Raw genomic sequence first — 19,040 nt, forward strand, 5'->3', positions numbered from 1 at the left:
TTGTTCATTAGTTGTGTAAAATGCATATTTTAGCAACATACCACAATAACAATGGTTGCATACATTTTTTTTCACGAATGACCAATGACTCAACCCAAGCCCTTCCAAAACCTAAACCATCTGGTTTGAAAAGTATTATCAGGACAACACATTTATGTCTTGTGCTCACAGTAGACATTGAGCATCATGTCTCTGCTGGCGTAGTAAGAGAACTGTTGGTGTCTTTGAATTCATACTAGGTCAAAGTATACAGCGTCAAGGTAGCCTGCCCTGTCCCTACCCTCTCCTCTAATTTTCTCCCTTCCCTATTCCCTCGACTCCTTTCCTCCCTTATCTTCTCCCTATCCCCTCGACTCCTTTTCTCCCTTCCCCCTATCCCCTCGACTCCTTTTCTCCCTTCTCTTCTCCCTATCCCCTCGACTCCTTTCCTCCCTTATCTTCTCCCTATCCCCTCGACTCCTTTCCTCCCTTCCCCCTATCCCCTCAACTCCTTTTCTCCCTTCCCCCTATCCGCTCGACTCCTTTTCTCCCTTCTCCCTTCCCCCTATCCCCTCGACTCCTTTTCTCCCTTCCCTTCTCCCTATCCCCTCGACTCTTTTCCCTGTCTTATACCTCCTCCATACCCTCCCTTCCCTCTCCGCCGGGACTCAGCAGAGCAGCAACATTTCTCAGGTGACATCAACCCGTCTTAATACCCATCAGCCCCGTGGCCTCACCTGTCAGCCTGAGATTCCCCTGGCATGTCAAATATCCGTCTACTGTACAATACCATTAAATCAGGTTACATGACATATAGTACAGTATGCCCATTAGGGTTCATTTACAGTCTGCACAGTTGGAGTTAAGGTCAGTGTCAACACTGTGTGCTCAAATACAAATAATCCTCATATTGGGTTGTAACCTCCACTCAGGTCTCCTTTGTAAGTACGTCTTGGAGGTGGTGACCTAGCTACTGGGATTCTCCCATTCAGTTAGACTAAATTAGTGTCAGTGTCCGGGAGGGAGTTCTCAATGCCTTTGATGGGCTGGTTATCTGTGTGTATTTCTTTCCGTCCGTCTCTTCGGTAGGGGGTTCTTGTTCTATGGCACTGCATTGGTCACGTCTCTCTCTGCAGTCAGACCCCTTATCCATCTATCAACTTATACACGGAGTATATAAAACACTAAGGACACCTGCTCTTTTCATGACAGACTGACCAGGTGAAAGCTATGATCCCTTATTGATGTCACCTGTTAAATCCACTTCAATCATTGTAGATGAAGGGGAGGAGACAGGTTAAAGAAGGATTTTTAAGCCTTGAGACAATTGAAACATGGATTGTGTACGTGTACCATTCAGAGGGTGAATGGGCAAGACAAAATATTGAAATGTCTTTGAACAGGGTATGGTAATAAATGCCAAGCAAACCGGTTTGCATCAAGAACTGCAACACTGCTGGGTTTTTCACGCTCAACAGTTTCTCGTGTGTATCAAGAATGGTCCACCACCCAATGGACACCCAGCCAAATTGACACAACAGTGAGAAGCACTGGAGTCAACATGGGCCAGCATCCCTGTGGAACGTTTTCAGCACCTTGTAAAGTCCATGCCCCGACGAATTGAGACTGTTCTGAGGGCAAAAAGGGGGCGTGCAACTCAATATTAGGAAAGTGTTCTTAAAGTTTTGTACACTCAGTCTACAGTGGCTTGCGAAAGTATTCACCCCCCTTGGCATTTTTCCTATTGTGTTGCTTTACAACCTGGAATTAAAATTGATTTTTTTTGGGTGTTTGTATCATTTCATTTACATAACATGCCTATCATGTAGAAGATGCAAAATATTTCTTATTGAGAAACAAACAAGAAATAAGACTAAAAAACAGAAAACTTGAGCGTGCATAACTATTCACCCCCAAAATATCAATACTTTGTAGAGCCACCTTTCTCAGTAATTACAGCTGCAAGTCTCTTGGGGTATGTCTCTATAAGCTCCATAAGCTTGGCACAGGCAGTTCCTTCAAGTTGGATGGGTTCCGCTGGTGTACAGCAATCTTTAAGTCATACCACAGATTCTCAATTGGATTGAGGTCTGGGCTTTGACTAGGCCATTCCAAGACATTTAAATGTTTCCCCTTAAACCACTCGAGTGTTGCTTTAGCAGTATGCTTAGGGTCATTGTCCTGCTGGAAGGTGAACCTCCATCCCAGTCTCAAATCTCTGGAAGACTGAAACAAGTTTCCCTCAAGGATTTCCCTGTATTTAGCGCCATCCATCATTTCTTCAATTCTGACCAGTTTCCCAGTCCCTGCTGATGAAAAACATCCCCACAGGGATGGTATTCTCAAGGTGATGAGAGGTGTTGGGTTTGTGCCCGACACATTGTTTTCCATGATGACCAAAAAGCTCATAAAGCACAGCTTTGTGGAATGTACGACTTAAAGTGGTACTATGGACAGATATTCCAATCTCCGCTGTGGAGCTTTGCAGCTCCTTCAGGGTTATCCTTGGGCTTTTTGTTGCCTCTCTGATTAATGCCCTCCTTGCCTGGTCCGTGAGTTTTTGTGGGTGGCCCTCTCTTGGCAGGTTTGTTGTGGTGCCATATCCTTTCCATTTTTTAATAATGGATTTAATGGTGCTCCTTGGGATGTTCAAAGTTTCTGATCATTTTTTTAGAACCCAACCCTGATCTGTACTTCTCCACAACTTTGTTCCTGACCTGTTTGGATAGCTCCTTTGTCTTCATGGTGCCGCTTGCTTGGTGGTGCCCCTTGCTTAGTGGTATTGCAGACTCTGGGGCATTTCAGAACATATATTGAGATCATGTGACACTTAAATAAAGTCCACCTGTGTGCAATCTATCACCAAATCTTATTTAGGGGCTTCATAGCAAAGGGGAGGAATACATATGCACGCACAACTTTTCTGTTTTTTTTTGTTTGTTTTTTTCACTTCACCAATTTGGTCTATTTTGTGTGTGTCCATTACATGAAATCCAAATAAAAATATATTTAATTTACAGGTTGTAATGCAACAAAATAGGAAAAACGCCAAGGGGGATGAATACTTTTTCAAGGCACTGTATATCCACCAGTATTGTAGAGGACTGATGCAAGCAGAAGCCACACCCATGTCTCTCTCTGCAGTTAGTCCTACAGAGCTACTGCTAGTATAGTGTATTATAAAGGACCCTTGCAGTAGGGGACTGACTCTTGAAGAAGCCACAACCATGTCTCTCTCCTTTCTGCAGTCAGTCCCCTTACCCATCTTATTGTGTTATAATTATAGAGGACTCTAGCAGAAGCCACACCCATGTCTCTCTGCACTCAGTCCGTCCATCAGTCCCCGGGTCTCAGCCTGTATAAACAATCATCCATCAACAGACCGCATGACTGAATCAATGCTGGATTGGATTGCCATCGATTCCTCTGATAAATTATGGCAAAAGACAAATAAGCTGTGTATGGCTAACTCCCATACGATTTGGCCCGGGCACGAATGCATGCACGCACACACACAAACCCTGTGCCAGCTGAGACAACGCGACAGACAGAATATGAAACTATGAGACTCTTAAACAACAAACTAGATTCAATTGAGTTGTATTATGTGAGAGCACACTCTCTGTGGCGATACATCATTACACTAGATGTGGGAAGAAGAGATGAGGAAGAGATGGATTTCCTGGATAGGCTGCTATTCTCTGAGAGATCATTTAGAGAGGACGGACGTGGCATCCACTTCTAAACCAGGCTGTCTCTATGGCTGTGGACACAGTTTCAGATATCAATTTTAGTGTGTGTTGATGACAGCAGCAGATCAGCTCCACATACAAACACGCTCCATGGGAGAAGATAATTAGCCTTTACCAGCCCAGTACACAATTAACTACACACATTGCAAAACTAACTACACAACAGTGGAAACTGTCTACAACACAGTTATCCAAGCCCCAAGTTCCAGTAGGACTTGGATAGAGACAGGATAGAGGGGGTCAGTACTGTGTGTGGAAACAGGGATAGAGGATAGAGGAGAGAGTGGTTTCAAGTTTCATTGTCAAGAGCACAAGTGCAATGAAATGCCTTTCTTGCCAGTTATTTTCCCAAATCAATATACAGTACTACAAAATAAAATAGAACAAAAATACATAATACATATAAATAAGAAGAACACAACAAAATCAGTAAGCTATTATACTGGGTTAATTCCAGTGTCAGTGCCTTAGCATATTTACAATGTGCAGGGATAAGAGGTAGATATGTATAAGGGCAAGGTGACAAGGCATTAGGATATACAGTGTCTTCGGAAAGTATTCAGACCCCTTGACTTTTTACACATTTTGTTACAGCCTCATTCTAAAATGTATTAAAATGTATGTTTCCCTCATCAATCTACACACAAAACCCAATAATGACAAAGCAAAAATAGGTTTAAAGAAATGTTGCTAATTCATAAAAAATGTAAAACTGAAATATCACATTTGCATAAGTACTCAGACCTTTTACTCAGTACTTTGTGGAAGCACCTGTGGTAGCAATTACAGCCTTGAGTCTTCTTGGGTATTGTCCCGAAGCCACTCCTGCATTGTCTTGGCTGTGTGCTTAGGGTCGTTGTCCTGTTGGAAGGTGAACCTTCACCCCTAGTCTGAGGTCTTGAGCGCTGTGGAGCAGGTTTTCATCAAGGATCTCTCTGTACTTTTCTCAGTTCATCTTTGCCTTTATCCTGACTAGTCTCCCAGTCCCTACCACTGAAAAACTTCCCCATAGCATGATGCTGCCACCACCATGCTTCACCTTAGGGATGGTGGCAGGTTTCCTCCAGACCTGACACTTAGCATTCAAAAAAGTTAAACTCAGATAGTCCATGTAGGCATTTTGTTAGCTATTTAGCAGTCTTATGGGGATAGAAGCTGTTCAGGAGGCTGTTGCTGTCAGACTTGTTGCTCAGGTACAGCTTGCCGTGCGGAAGCAGAGAGAATGGCTAGGTTGGCTGGAGTTTTCCGGGCCTTCCTCTGACACCACCTGATATCGAGGTCCTGGATGGCAGGGAACTTGGCTCCAGTGATGTACTATGCTGTCCGCACCACCCTCTGTAGCGCCATGCGATGTGGATAGAGGGATCAAGTGAGAGAGAGAGAGCGAGATGGCCACCGCCACAAGGTTGGGAAAAGGCCATGACAGCAGATGGTTACTGGTTCCCACCCAAGATCCCATAAAACAAGAAAGATGTCTGCTCTGACCCATTTCTGCCTGCAGTCTGGTCCTGCAGAGTCCAGTAATAGCAGGGAGAAGAAATAGAGGACTATATCAATAATAGAGAGGATATAATCCTTCACTGGAAGCATTCCCTTCCTCTCCACATTATGAGATTACAGTTAACCCGGAGGTCTATAGACCAGGGACATGGTGAGTGGATTAACCATTTACTGTAGTGTCACAACCTGCTGAGTCACTCAGATACTCTTCTTTTGTCTTTTCATATTGCTATAAAGCGTCTCTCACTCCGACAGACAGACAGACAGACAGACAGACAGACAGACAGACAGGCAGGCAGACAGGCAGACAGGCAGACAGGCAGACAGGCAGACAGGCAGACAGGCAGACAGGCAGACAGGCAGACAGACAGACAGACAGACAGACAGACAGACAGACAGACAGACAGACAGAGCGAGCGAGCGAGCAAGATTATTTGAATAATCTCCAAATATTCTGTCTGCAGTACTCTAATAATTCACATTTAATTTGGAACCATACATGCTTATTCTACCAACTCCATATCCGTCAGTAGAACATTTGGGTCAATTTAGTTTTTCCCTCTCTATTGGTTAAGGTTAACACATACAGGAACAGACAGAGCGATAAATGTAACTACCATTCCCTTAATGTTCCACAAGATGAGAATGATCTGGTGGAAAATGAGGACGTGTGTGTGTGTGTGCACCTGCTCACTGTTGCTTACATGGGAGATTGATGTGATGAGCTATAATGGGTTTCAGTGATTCAACCCGGGTATTGGCTCCCATTAAGACAACAACAAACACACACACAGGCTTATCTGCACCTGCTCACTGTTGCTTCCATGTGAGATCAATGTGATGAGCTGTAATGGTTTCAGTGATTCAGCCCGGGTATTGGCTCCCATTAAGACAACACACACACACAAACCTATATTGAACTATGCTGCTGGAATCTGGGGTTGTAAAGAAGCCAAGACAGGGCTAACTCTATTCAGAACAGAGCCAGAAGACGTTACTTTAGCTTGCTCCAAGCCTTGCTATTCAAGGAGACATGGGATGGGAGCCTAGTGAAAATAAGACAGAGGGGTGAAATTATTAGGTTATGAAACTGTGTTATTAATATGCCAGGGGACAGAATAACAAAACATATTTTCAACTGGGATAAAACACACAATTACCCTTGGACAAAGGATCTCAATGTCATAATTCAGGAAGCTGATCTACAACACGTATTTAGAAATAAGTTACGATGCATTGTCAACATGATAAAACACAAGTTCACCCTCAAAGAAAAATGGTCAACTGATATATGGCTAAAACCAAAACTCATAACTTCTAACCAGGTCAAATCACCTATGATCCAGAACCCTATGTCACCTCTCACCTAACAAGAAATCAAAAGATCCTTGTGGGCTCAGATGAGAACAGGGATACTGGCTCTGGAAATTGAAGGTAGGTTCAATGACATAAATGAGAAGATCAATAATTAACTGCATGTATTTTACTGTACTTTATATGATTTAAGAAACCAGACCTATTCTGGAGTAGTGATGAAGAGGAACTTGAATGGCTATTTAGTACAGAAGTGTTCCTGGTTGTGCATTTTATTTACAAAGCTTGAAAGGCAGGACAACATAAGTTCTATAACTGAAAGATTTTTGTTATGTGTGTCAATATTTTTTTGTTTCAGTAGGAATGCAATTGAGCATGTATGTATTAGAGGTCGACCGATTAATCGAAATAGCCGATTAATTAGGGCCGATTTCAAGTTTTCATAACAATCGGAAATCGGTAATTTTGGATTTTTTAATTTTATTTCATCTTTATTTAACTAGACAAGTCAGTTAAGAACGCATTCTTATTTTCAATGATGGCCTAGGAACGGTGGGGTTAACTGCCTTGTTCAGGGGCAGAACGACAGATTTTTACCTTGTCAGCTCAGGGATTCAACCTTGCAACCTTACAGTTAACTAGTCCAACGCTCTAACCACCTGTCTCATGAGGAGCCTGCCTGTTATGCAAATGCAGTAAGAAGCCAAGGTAAGTTGCTAGCTAGGATTAAACTTAATCAATCATAATCACTAGTTATCAACACATGGTTGATGATATTACTAGTTTATCTAGCGTGTCCTGCGTTGCATATAATCGATGCGGTGCGCATTCGCGAAAAAAGACTGTCGTTGCGCCAACGTGTACCTAACCATAAACATCAATGCCTTTCTTAAAATCAGTACACAGAAGTATATATTTTTAAACCTGCATATTTAGCTAAAAGAAATCCAGGTTAGCAGGCAAAATTAACCAGGTGAAATTGTGTCACTTCTCTTGCGTTCATTGCACGCAGAGTCATGATATATGCAACAGTTTGGGCCGCCTGGCTCATTGCGAACTAATTTGCCAGAATTTTACGTAATTATGACATAACATTGAAGGTTGTGCAATGTTACAGGAATATTTAGACTGATGGATGCCACCCGTTAGATAAAATAGGAACGGTTCCGGATTTCACTGAAAGGATAAACGTCTTGTTTTCGAGATGATAGTTTCCGGATTCGGCCATATTAATGACCTAAGGCTTGCATTTCTGTGTGTTATTATGTTATAATTAAGTCTATGATTTAATAGAGCAGTCTGACCGAGCGATGCGTTTTGCCAGCAGCTCTGCTGTTTATGACTTCAAGCCTATCAACTCCCAAGATGAGGCTGGTGTAACGATGTGATGTGAAATGGCTAGCTAGTTAGCGGGGTGCGTGCTAATAGCGTTTCAAACGTCACTCGCTCTGACACTTGGAGTAGTTGTTCCCCTTGCTCTGCATGGGTAACGCTGCCTCGAGCGTGGCTGTTGTCGTTGTGTTCCTGGTTCGAGCCCAGGTAGGAGCAAGGAGAGGTACGGAAGCAAAACTGTTACACTGGCAATACTAAAGTGCCTATAAGAACATTCAATAGTCAAAGGTATATGAAATTCAAATAGTATAGAGAGAAATAGTCCTATAATTCCTATAATAACTACAACCTAAAACTTCTTACCTGGGAATATTAAAGACTCATGTTAAAAGGAACCACCAGATTTCATATGTTCTCATGTTCTGAGCAAGGAACTTAAATGTTAGCTTTCTTACATAGCACATATTGCACTTTTACTTTCTTCTCCAACACTTTGTTTTTGCATTATTTAAACCACATTGAACATGTTTCATTATTTATTTGAGGCTAAATTTATTTTATTGATGTATTATAATAAATTAAAATAAGTGTTCATTCAGTATTGTTGTAATTGTCGTTATTACAAATACATTTAAAAAATAGTCCGATTAATCGGTATCGGCTTTTTTTGTCCTCCAATAATCGGTATCGGCGTTGAAAAATCATAAATCGGTCGACCTCTAGTATGTATGCATTTAAGAACTTGTCACGACTTCCGCCGAAGTTGGCTCCCCTGCCTGTTCGGGCGGTGCTCGGCGGTCGTTGTCACCGGCCTACTAGCCGCCACCGATCCCTTTTTCGTTTGTCTTTTTGTTTTGTTCAATTAGTTTCACCTGTGTCAGAACTGCTTCAATTCATCGGGGTATGGACTCTACAAGGTGTTGAAAGTAGTCCACAGGCCTATGTTGACTCAAATGCTTCTCACAGTTGTGTCAAGTTGGCTGGATGTCCTTTGGGTGGTGGACCATTTTAGATACACACGGGAAACTGTTGAGCGTGAAAAACCCAGCAGCGTTGCAGTTCCTGACACAAACCGGTGCGCCTGGCACCTACTACCATACCCCGTTCAAAAGGCACTAAAATATTTTGAATGCCACACATAATCCATGTCTCATCCTTCTTTAACCTATCTCCTCGCCTGCATCTATACTGATTGAAGTTGATTTAACAAATTACTTCAATAAGGGATCATAGCTTTCACCTGGTCAGTATGTTGTGGAAAGAGCAGGTGTTCTGTGTTGTACACTCAGTATATGTACATACACTACAGTGCCTTCGGAAAGTATTCAGACGCCATAACTTTTTCCACATTTTGTTACGTTACAGCCTTATTCAAAAATTAATTATATAGTTTTTTTCCCCACTCATCAATCGAATCACAATATCCCATAATGACAGAGCAAAAACAGGTTTTTAGAAATGTTAGCAAATTTATCACAAATAAACTGAAATATCAGATTTACATAAGTATTCAGACCCTTTACTCAGTACTTTGTTGAAGCACCTTTGGCAGCCTCAAGTCTTTTTTATTTAACTAGGCAAGTCAGTTAAGATTTGTACCTTGGGTATTGAACCTCGTCTTCTTGGGTATGACTCTACAAACTTGGCACGCCTGTAATTGGGAAGTCTCTTCCATTCTTTTTTGCAGATCTTCTCAAGCTCTATCAGGTTGGATGGGGATTGTCGCTGAACAGCTATTTTCAGGTCTCTTCAGAGATGTTCGGATCGCTCTGTACTTTGCTCTGTTAAAACTTGTTGAGGATAGGGGGCAGTATTTTCACTTTGGATGAATTGCGTGCCCATAGTGAACTGCATCCTACTCTGTCCTAGATGGCTAATATATGCATATTATTATTACTATTGGATAGAAAACACTCTAAAGTTTCTAAAACTGTTTGAATTATGTCTGTGAGTATAACAGAACTCATAGGGCAGGCAATCTTCCAAACAAGAAGTGAAATTCTGAATGTGGGTAAACTTTGACGTCATCGCCCCTTCCTTTCCCAACAAGATATGGATCTGGTAGCACTTCCTACGCCTTACACTAGATGTCCTCATTCAGTAGAAAGTGGAATGGAGCTTTTGGTGTGAACTTTGACCGAATGGGAGGGGAAATAGTCACGGTCTTAGCAGAATGCAATTTCCCTGTGGCGCATTTCTCTGTGGGTGCAACCGTCGTTCCATTTGGCTGCAGCTGAAAACGTATGATCCGGTTGGAACGTTATTGGATATATATGAAAATAACATCCTGAAGATTGATTCTCTACTTAGTTTGACCATTTAATTCGACCTGGAATATATATATTTGAAGTTTACGTGCGAGTTGTCCTGGACCGGCGTCAGCTTTTGGGCACGTGAGCTGAAAGTGGTAGCAAATGCAGCTAATTGGACACTAGTATTGGACATTATGGAACAAAACAACAATTTATTGTGGAACTAGGACTCCTTGCACTGAATTCTGATGAAAGATCATCAAAGGGAAGGGAATATTTATGATGTAATTTCGTATTTCTGTTGACTCCAACATGGCGGAGAAATACTTTCACGTCTGAGCGCTGTCTCAGATTATTGCATGGTAGGCTTTTTCCGTAACGTTTTTAAAAAATCTGACACAGCGGTTGCATTAAGAACCAGTGTATCTTTAATTATATGTAGAACATGTATCTTAAGTCAAAGTTTATGATGAATATTTCTGTTATCTGGCGTAGCTTTCTATAATTTCTCCGGATATTTTGGAGGCATTTCTGAACATGGCGTCAATGTAAACCGAGATTTGTGGATATAAATATGCATATTATTGAACAAAACATAAATGTATTGTGTAACATGTCATATGAGTGTCATCTGATGAAGATTTTCAAAAGGTTAGTGATTCATTTTATCTCTAATCCTGCTTTTGTGACTCTGTTTGGCTGGAAAAAATGGCTGCGTTTTTCCTTTGATTTGGTGGTGGTCCAACATAAATATATGTTGTGTTTTTCTGTAAAACATTTTAAAGATCGGACATGATGGGTAGATGAACAAGATGTTTATCTTTCATTTGAGGTATTGGACTTGTTAATGTGTGAAAGTTAAATATTTCAAAATAATATTTTTGAATTCCCTGCGCCACCTTTTCAGCTGAATGGGAGGGGGGGGGGGGAGTTCCCCACATAACAGGTTTTAATGTGTGATGTGATCTTCCTGTCTGGGTTGGCGCTCCCCCTTGGGTTGTGCCGTGGCGGAGATCTTTGTGGGCTATACTCGGCCTTGTCTTTGGATGGTAAGTTGGTGGTTGAAGATATCCCTCTAGTGGTGCGGGGGCTGTGCTTTGGCAAAGTGGGTGGGGTTATGTCCTTCCTGTTTGGCCCTGTCCGGGGGTATCATCGGATGGGGCCACAGTGTCTCCTGATCCCTCAAGTCTCAGCCTCCAGTATTTATGCTGCAGTAGTTTGTGTCGGTGGGCTAGTGTCAGTTTGTTATATCTGGAGTACTTCTCCTGTCTTATCCGGTGTCCTGTGTGAATTTAAGTATGCTCTCTCTAATTCTCTCTTTCTTTCTCTCTCTCGGAGGACCTGAGCCCTAGGACCATGCCTCAGGACTACCTGGCATCCCCGTAGCATGATGTGGCCACCACCATGCTTCACCGTTGTGTAGGTGCCAGGGTTCCTCCAGACATGACTCTTGGCATTCCATCCAAAGAGTTCAATCTTGGTTTCATCAGGCCAGAAAATCTTGTTTCTCATGATCTGAAAGTCTTTAGGTGTCATTTGGCAAACTCCAAGCGGGCTGTCATGTGCATTTACTGAGTGGCTTCTGTCTGGCCACTCTACCAAGGAGACCTGAGTGGTATAGTGCTGCAGAGATGGTTGTCCTTCTGGAAGGTTCTTCAATCTCCACAGAGGAACTCTGGAGCTCTGTCAGAGTGACCATTGGGTTCTTGATCACCTCCCTGACCAAGGCCCTTCTCCCCCGATTGCTCAGTTTGGAAGAGTCTTGGTGGTTCCAAACTTCTTCCATTTAAGAATGATGGAGGCCACTGTTCTTGGGGACCTTCAATACGTCAACATGTTTGGTGCCCTTCCCCAGATCTGTTTCTGAACACAATCCTGTCTCGGAGCTCTACGGACCTTTGTCCCCATGACTGTGTTTTTGCTCTGACATGGACTGTCAACTGTGGGGCCTTATATAGACAGGTGTGTGCCTTTCCAAATCATGTCCAATCAATTGAATTTACCACAGCTGGACTCCAATCAAGTTGTTGAAACATCTCCAGGATGATCAATGGAATCAGGATGCACCTGAGCTCAATTTCGAGTATCATAGCAAAGGGTCTGAATAGTTATGTAAATAAGGTAACTGTTTTATATTTTTAATAGATTTGTCATTATGGGGTATTGTGTGTAGATTAATGAGATTTGTATTTTATTTAATCCATTTTAGAATAAGGCTGTAACGTAACAACATTTTGAAAAATGCAAGCGGTCTGAATACTTTCTGAATACACTGCACATACACGTACCCCCTCGACAGAAGGCATTGGGACGAAGCTGTGATAGGTGTATTTAGATTCCTCTGGAAATTAGCTAAGCCCCAGAGCACACTTGATCTTTATTAGCAGCAAAGTCATCAAGACCAGCACATGGACAGAGACCTAGGACTCTAAGCACATACATCAGTTTCTTTATTTATCTTCCCTATGTCACTGAATCTACACGGTATACACACCACCCTGTGTGTGTGTTACCCCTGTCCTGCACAGTTCAGATGATTGAGTACGGCTACACTGTAGTTGCTATGGTAACATGGAAACAGGCTCAGTGAACACAGACGCTCCTCGCAGCTTTGATCTGCAGAAAAGGCCTGGTGGATGGCAAGAGTCCCACAACACCGCCCACACACACACTGTACATGTCAAGATGTGTGCAAACACTTGAAACATGCACACGCACACTCATTCACCTGCATACACACTTAATTGTTTAGAGTGCATTCCCATCGTATCATTACAGCGTCAGTAAGCAGGCATATGGTGCAGAAACCTAGACAATATCACAGTAGGTGAGATATTTCTATGCAGAGTACTGCACTATACAGACCTCTGCTTAATTTCTCCTCAATATCAGACAGGTGCTTTAGAGAGGACACACCCCCCCCCACACACATATTCTAAGGAGACGTGAAGAATTCACATCTCACCAAATATTAACAATTACACTTTTAGGGTTGATTGTTTTATAGTTTTGTGTGTTTGTTTTGGCCAACGCTTCGAGTTTCGTATTTATTCAGTCCCCCAAAACACCAAACATCTACGAAAAACCTAAATCAATACCTTTTTATAAGCATTTGGTACTTTTTATAAGCATTTATTCGCCTGTATGTCTTACAATCAGGCTTATCATATGTTATATGTATCAATATTTCAAAAAAGAAAACATTCTACCTTTACAAATAAAAAATATGAGTTTCTTCCCTTTGTAAAATGTAGGAGTTTCCTTTGTCTGGTTTTAAATACAGCTCATGCTGGGAGTCCAGATGCTTTATTCCAGCCGTGCCTAGCAGACAGATTTATCATCAGCTGATTACACTGCAGCAGACGCAGACAAGGGGTCCTTTGCTCCCTCCCTCCAACCCCTGTGTACCCTGTCAGTCTTTGGTCACAAACACACACCACATGTCCTACACACCCTCCAATCTAACAGTAACGTAGCTGAGAATGTATCCCAGTAAATTGACATGCTATCCCAGTGGCATGACAATTTAATAACTTAGTAACTCAGTTATACTTCTGCTAGGTCTATTATGTCTGACATCACACACATTCTGACATAATATGAACTACAGGTAGAATATCTTCAGGGGTTTGAGATTGAGAGCAGCTCAAAATAAAAGCACCAACACACCCCTACACACACACAGGCGCGCGCGCACACACACACACACACACACACACACACACACACACACACACTCACACTCACACACACACACACACATAAACATGCTTCGGGCACATACCAGGACTCTGCCGGTGAGTGTCTGTGCTGATATCATGACCCCGGCCCAGTCCTTCACAGAGGTCATCCACCCCACCTCGCTGGCAGGTACCACTTCGTCCTTCTCATCAGGACCCTTAGGTGTCCCATCTGCTGCCTGACTGTTAGCAGGGTTATTCACCTTCTGGGCCTCCTGGAAGAAAGGGGGAGAGAGAGGTGGAGGAAAAAGAAAGAGATGGAGTAGAGAGAGAGAGATGGAGGAGAGAACGAGAGAGAGATGGAGAAGCAAGAGATTGGGGAGTGAGAGATAGAGAAAGAGAGACAGACAGAGAGAGAGAAAGATTGCGTTAACATTTTGTTGATCAGACACCTAAACTCAGCAAAAAAATAAATCACGTTGATTAATGTGCACTGTCCCTGTAAAAATCAAATAATCAAATAAGTAACAGTCAGTATCTGGTGTGGCCACCAGCTGCATTAAGTACTGCAGTGCATCTCCTCCTCATGGACTGTACCAGTTCTTGCTGTGAGATGTTACCCCCCTCTTCCACCAAGGCACCTGCAAGTTCCCAGACATTTCTGGGGGGGAATGGCCCTAGCCCTCACCCTCCAATCCAACAGGTCCCAGACGCGCTGAATGTCGCAAATCCGACCATCACCCCATGTGAGACAAAACCGCGACTCGTCAGTGAAGAGCACTTTTTGCCAGTCCTGTCTGGTCCAGCAACGGTGGGTTTGTGCCTATAGGCGACGTTGTTGCCAGTGATGTATGGTGAGGACCTGCCTTACAACAGGCCTACAAGCCCTCAGTCCAGCCTCTCAGCCTATTGCGGACAGTCTGAGCACGGATGGAGGGATTGTGCGTTCCTGGTGTAACTCAGGCAGTTGTTGCTGCCATCCTGTACCTGTCCCACAGGTGTTGTTACACGTGGTCTGCCACTGCGAGGACGATCAGCTGTCCGTCCTGTCTCCCTGTAGCACTGTCTTTGGCGTCTCACAGTACGGACATTGCAATTTATTGCCCTGGCCACATCTGCAGTCCTCAAGGCACGTTCACGCAGGTGAGCAGGGACCCTGGGCATCTTTCTTTTGGTGTTTTTCAGAGTCAGTAGAAAGGCCTCTTTAGTGTCCTAAGTTTTCATAACTGTGACCTTAATTGCCTACCGTCTGTAAGCTGTTAGTGTCTTAATGACCGTTCCACAGGTGCATGTTCATTAATTGTTTATGGTTCATTGAACAAGCATGGGAAACAGTGTTTAAACCCTTTATAATGAAGAGCTGTGAAGTTTTAGGTTTTTACGAATTATCTTTCAAAGACAGGGTCCTGAAAAAGGGATGTTTCTTTTTTTGCTGAGTTTATTATTTCATATAGAAATAGGGAATCATGACAGCTGCTCTAAAGGTTATATTTCTATCTGCAATGTTCTACAAGAGTATCTAGCACCATGTGCCTGAAAGGAGAGTGGGCTTGGAGGGTACATGTACTGTATAGCTCCACAAGGTGCCATCTAAAGTATTCATAGAATCTACCTAATTAATACATGACCATATGAACCGACACAAGATCTGCATTATAGTAAGAGGTCCAAGGTAGCAATCACTTGAGTCCCTATAGACAGTGTCATGGAGAGAAAGAGCTCTAGTATGTCAATGTGAGGCTCTGGCTTGCTGATGCATAAGAGTGGAGGTAAAGACACACACTTCCATCATATCGCACACTGTCAGGGTTGTCAAACACGCCTCTGCCATATGTTGAATGTGTGTTTGTTCGTGTGTGAGTGTGTATAGTCGTCGTTGCTTTTGCCCACATGGGCCTGCCTGTAAGTTCATTCATCCTAGGGGTGTATAGTGGCATACGACTAATGTTGTCATGCAGGCCCCTCAACCCTTCATCTTGTGACTGAATGAATGAGCAGAGCACAGTTGCATTGTAATGCATTGACTCGCCATACTCTGCAGTGCTACTTACGTACGCAGCTGCTTCGACATCCACTCACTCTAATAATACTTCCTTTGACATGTTTCGCCTTCAGCCATTAAGTTGCATGGTTTGATTGCAAGCACACACACAGTGCATACCGCCTGGCGAGGTAGAGTAAAGGTCAGCGTGTCACCGCTAGGCCCTTAAACCATAGGGTGTAGCCCAGCGAATGGCGTCACAGAGAATCCCTGGCACTCCAGTAACTTTCAGAGCTCTCGACTGGGGCCCGCTCTCCCTTCCAAGGAAGCTGGGTTGTATTAACGGCAGGGTAGTGGTTCATCTTTTATTACGACCCACTGACACTGCTCGTCCACTCTGGACCAGACCTGTGTTCAAACACTATGTGAAATCTTTCATATACTTTGAGCGTTTGAGTAAGTCTGCATCGAGTGTCAAATGGCTGGAGTTTAACGTTTTGGAACTTTTCCAGTGGTTCATTAAGTCAGGCAAACTCAATCAAGTCCATATAAAGTATTTGGAACGATTTAAAATAGTGTTTGCACCCGGGTATGCTCTGGACTGGCCGACAGACGAGTCAGAACCATACCAACGGAGTCTCTGGTTAATGGACTATGTGACGTCAGCAGACTGGGACAGTAGTGTGTGTTTGGGTGACATGATACTGTGTCTGACATCCTAAGGTATTCCAACAGTCTGAATACTGAACAGGTGGAAAATACCCAGAATACAACTGACCTACATGTATTGTTTTTTTCCCCTTGGTTTGTTTGTGTATGACGCCACAGAGTCACAGCCCTGAGTTTTTCCTTGAAAGGTCATGATCATGGAAAACTCAGTGCCCTAGACATACTAATCCATCTCATTCCAAGAACTATGAAGCAAGAGAAGAAACACTATATATACACAAATGGACAGTACGCATAAAAAAAGGATACACACCTACTCATTCAAGTTTTTTTTTACTATTTTCTACATTGTAGAATAATAGTGAAGACTTCAAAACTATGAAATAATCATGTGGTTACAAAAAAAGTGTTAAACAAATCAAAATATATTTTATATTTGAGATTCATCAAAGTAGCCACCCTTTGCCTTGATGACAGCTTTGCACACTCTTGGCATTCTCTCAACCAGCTTCATGAGATAGTCACCTGGAATGCATTTCAACTAACAGATATGCCTTGTTAAAAGTTAATTTCCTTCTTAATGCATTTCAGCCAATCAGTTGTGTTGTGACAAGTTAGGGGTGGTATATAGAAGATAGCCCTATTTGGTAAAAGACCAAGTCCATATTACGGCAAGAATAGCTCAAATAAGCAAAGAGAAATTACAGTCCGTTACTTTAAGACATGAAGGTCAGTCAATCCTGAACATTTCAAGAACTTTGAAAGTTTCTTCAAGCGCAGCGGCAAAAACCATCAAGTGCTATGATGAAACTTGATCTCATGAGGACCGCCACAGGAAAGGAAGACCCAGGGTTACCTCTGCTGCAGAGGATAAGTTCATTAGAGTCAACTGCACCTCAGATTGTATCCCAAATAAGTAACAGACACATCTCAACATCAACTGTTCAAAGGAGACTGAGTGAATCAGGCCTTCATGGTCAAATTGCTGCAAAGAAACCACAACTAAAGGACACCAATAAGAAGAGACTTGCTTGGGCCAAGAAACATGAGCAATGGACATTAGACTGGTGGAAATCTGTCCTTTGGTCTGATGGTCCAAATTTGAGATTATCGGTTCCAACCAGTGTGTCTATGTGAGACGCAGAGTAGGTGAACGGATGATCTCCGCATATGTGGTTCCCACCATGAAGCAGTGAGTAGGTGGTGTTATGGTGTGGGGGTGCATTGCCGGTGACACTGTCAGTGATTTATTTAGAATTCAAGGCACACTTAACCAGCATGGCTACCACAGGATTCTGCAGCGATACGCCATCCCATCTGGTTTGCACTTAGTGGGACTATCATTTCTTTTTCAATAGGACAAAGACCCAACACACCTCCAGGCTGTGTAAAGGGCTATTTGACCGAGAAGGAGAGTGTTGGAGTGCTGCATCAAATGACCTGGGCTCCACAATAACCCGACCTCAACCCAACTGAGATGGCTTGGGATGAGTTGGACCGCAGAGTGAAGGAAAAGCAGCCAACAAGTGCTCAGCATCTGTGGGAACTCCTTCAAGACTGTTGGAAAAGCATTCCTCATGAAACTGGTTGAGCGAATGCCAAGAGTGTGCAAAGCTGTCACCAAGGCAAAGGGTGTCTACTTAAAATAATCTAAATTATAGAATATATTTTTATTTGTTTAACACTTTTTTGGCTATTACATGATTCCATATGTGTTATTTCATAGTTTGTGTCTTCACTAGTATTCTACACAGTAGAAAATAGTACAAATTAAGAAAAACCTTTGAACGGTAGTTGTGTCCAAACTTTTGACTGGTTCTATATGTGGACACCCCTTCAAATTGGTGGATTTGGCTATTTCAGCCACACCTGTTGCTGACAGGTGTATAAAATCAAGCACCAAGCCATGCAATCATTAGACAAACATTCGCAGTAGAATGGCCATCCTAAAGAGCTCAGTGACTTTCAATGTGGCACCGTCATAGGATGCCACCTTTCCAACAAGTCCGTTCATCAAATTTCTTCCCTGCTAGAGCTGCCCTGGTCAACTGTAGGCCACACAAGCTCACAGAACAGGACCGGCGAGTGCTGAAGCACGTAGCGCATACAAATTGTGTGTCCTCGGTTGCAACACTCACTACTGAGTTCCAAACGGCATCTGGAAGCATCGTTAGCACAATAACAGTTCGTCATGAGCTTTATGAAATGGGTTTTCATGGCAGAGCAGCCGCACACAAGCCTAAGATCACCATGCACAATGCCAAGCGTCAGCTGGAGTGGTGTAAAACTCTGGAGCAGTGGAAACACATTCTCTGGAGTGATGAATCACGCTTCACAATCTGGCAGTCCAACAGACAAATCTGGGTTTGGCAGATACCTACAGGAACTCTACTTACCCGAATGCGTAGTGCCAACTGTAAAGTTTAGTGGAGGAGGAATGGTCTGGGGCTGTTTTTCATGGTTCGGGCTTGGCACCTTAGTTCCAGTGAAGGGAAATATTTTATGCTACAGCACACAATGATATTTGAGACAATTCTGTGCTTCCAACTTTGTGGCAACAGTTTGGGGAAAGCCATTTCCT

The 19,040-nt window shown here is 43.0% G+C and overlaps 1 protein-coding gene across 9 annotated transcripts in view; it reads right to left on the reverse strand.

Moving 5' to 3' along the window:
* LOC139382040 (potassium large conductance calcium-activated channel, subfamily M, alpha member 1a) overlaps positions 1 to 19,040 on the reverse strand; it is a 288,548-nt gene that overhangs the window by 177,870 nt on the left and 91,638 nt on the right. For all 9 annotated transcript variants that reach the window (XM_071125988.1, XM_071125986.1, XM_071125985.1 and 6 more), the window contains exon 2: positions 13,914 to 14,084. In XM_071125988.1, the coding sequence (XP_070982089.1) occupies positions 13,914 to 14,084 (171 nt within the window). The remainder of the gene's footprint in view (positions 1 to 13,913; positions 14,085 to 19,040) is intronic.

This window comes from Oncorhynchus clarkii, chromosome 23, assembly GCF_045791955.1.
Source record: "Oncorhynchus clarkii lewisi isolate Uvic-CL-2024 chromosome 23, UVic_Ocla_1.0, whole genome shotgun sequence".
Taxonomy (NCBI): Eukaryota; Metazoa; Chordata; class Actinopteri; order Salmoniformes; family Salmonidae; genus Oncorhynchus; species Oncorhynchus clarkii.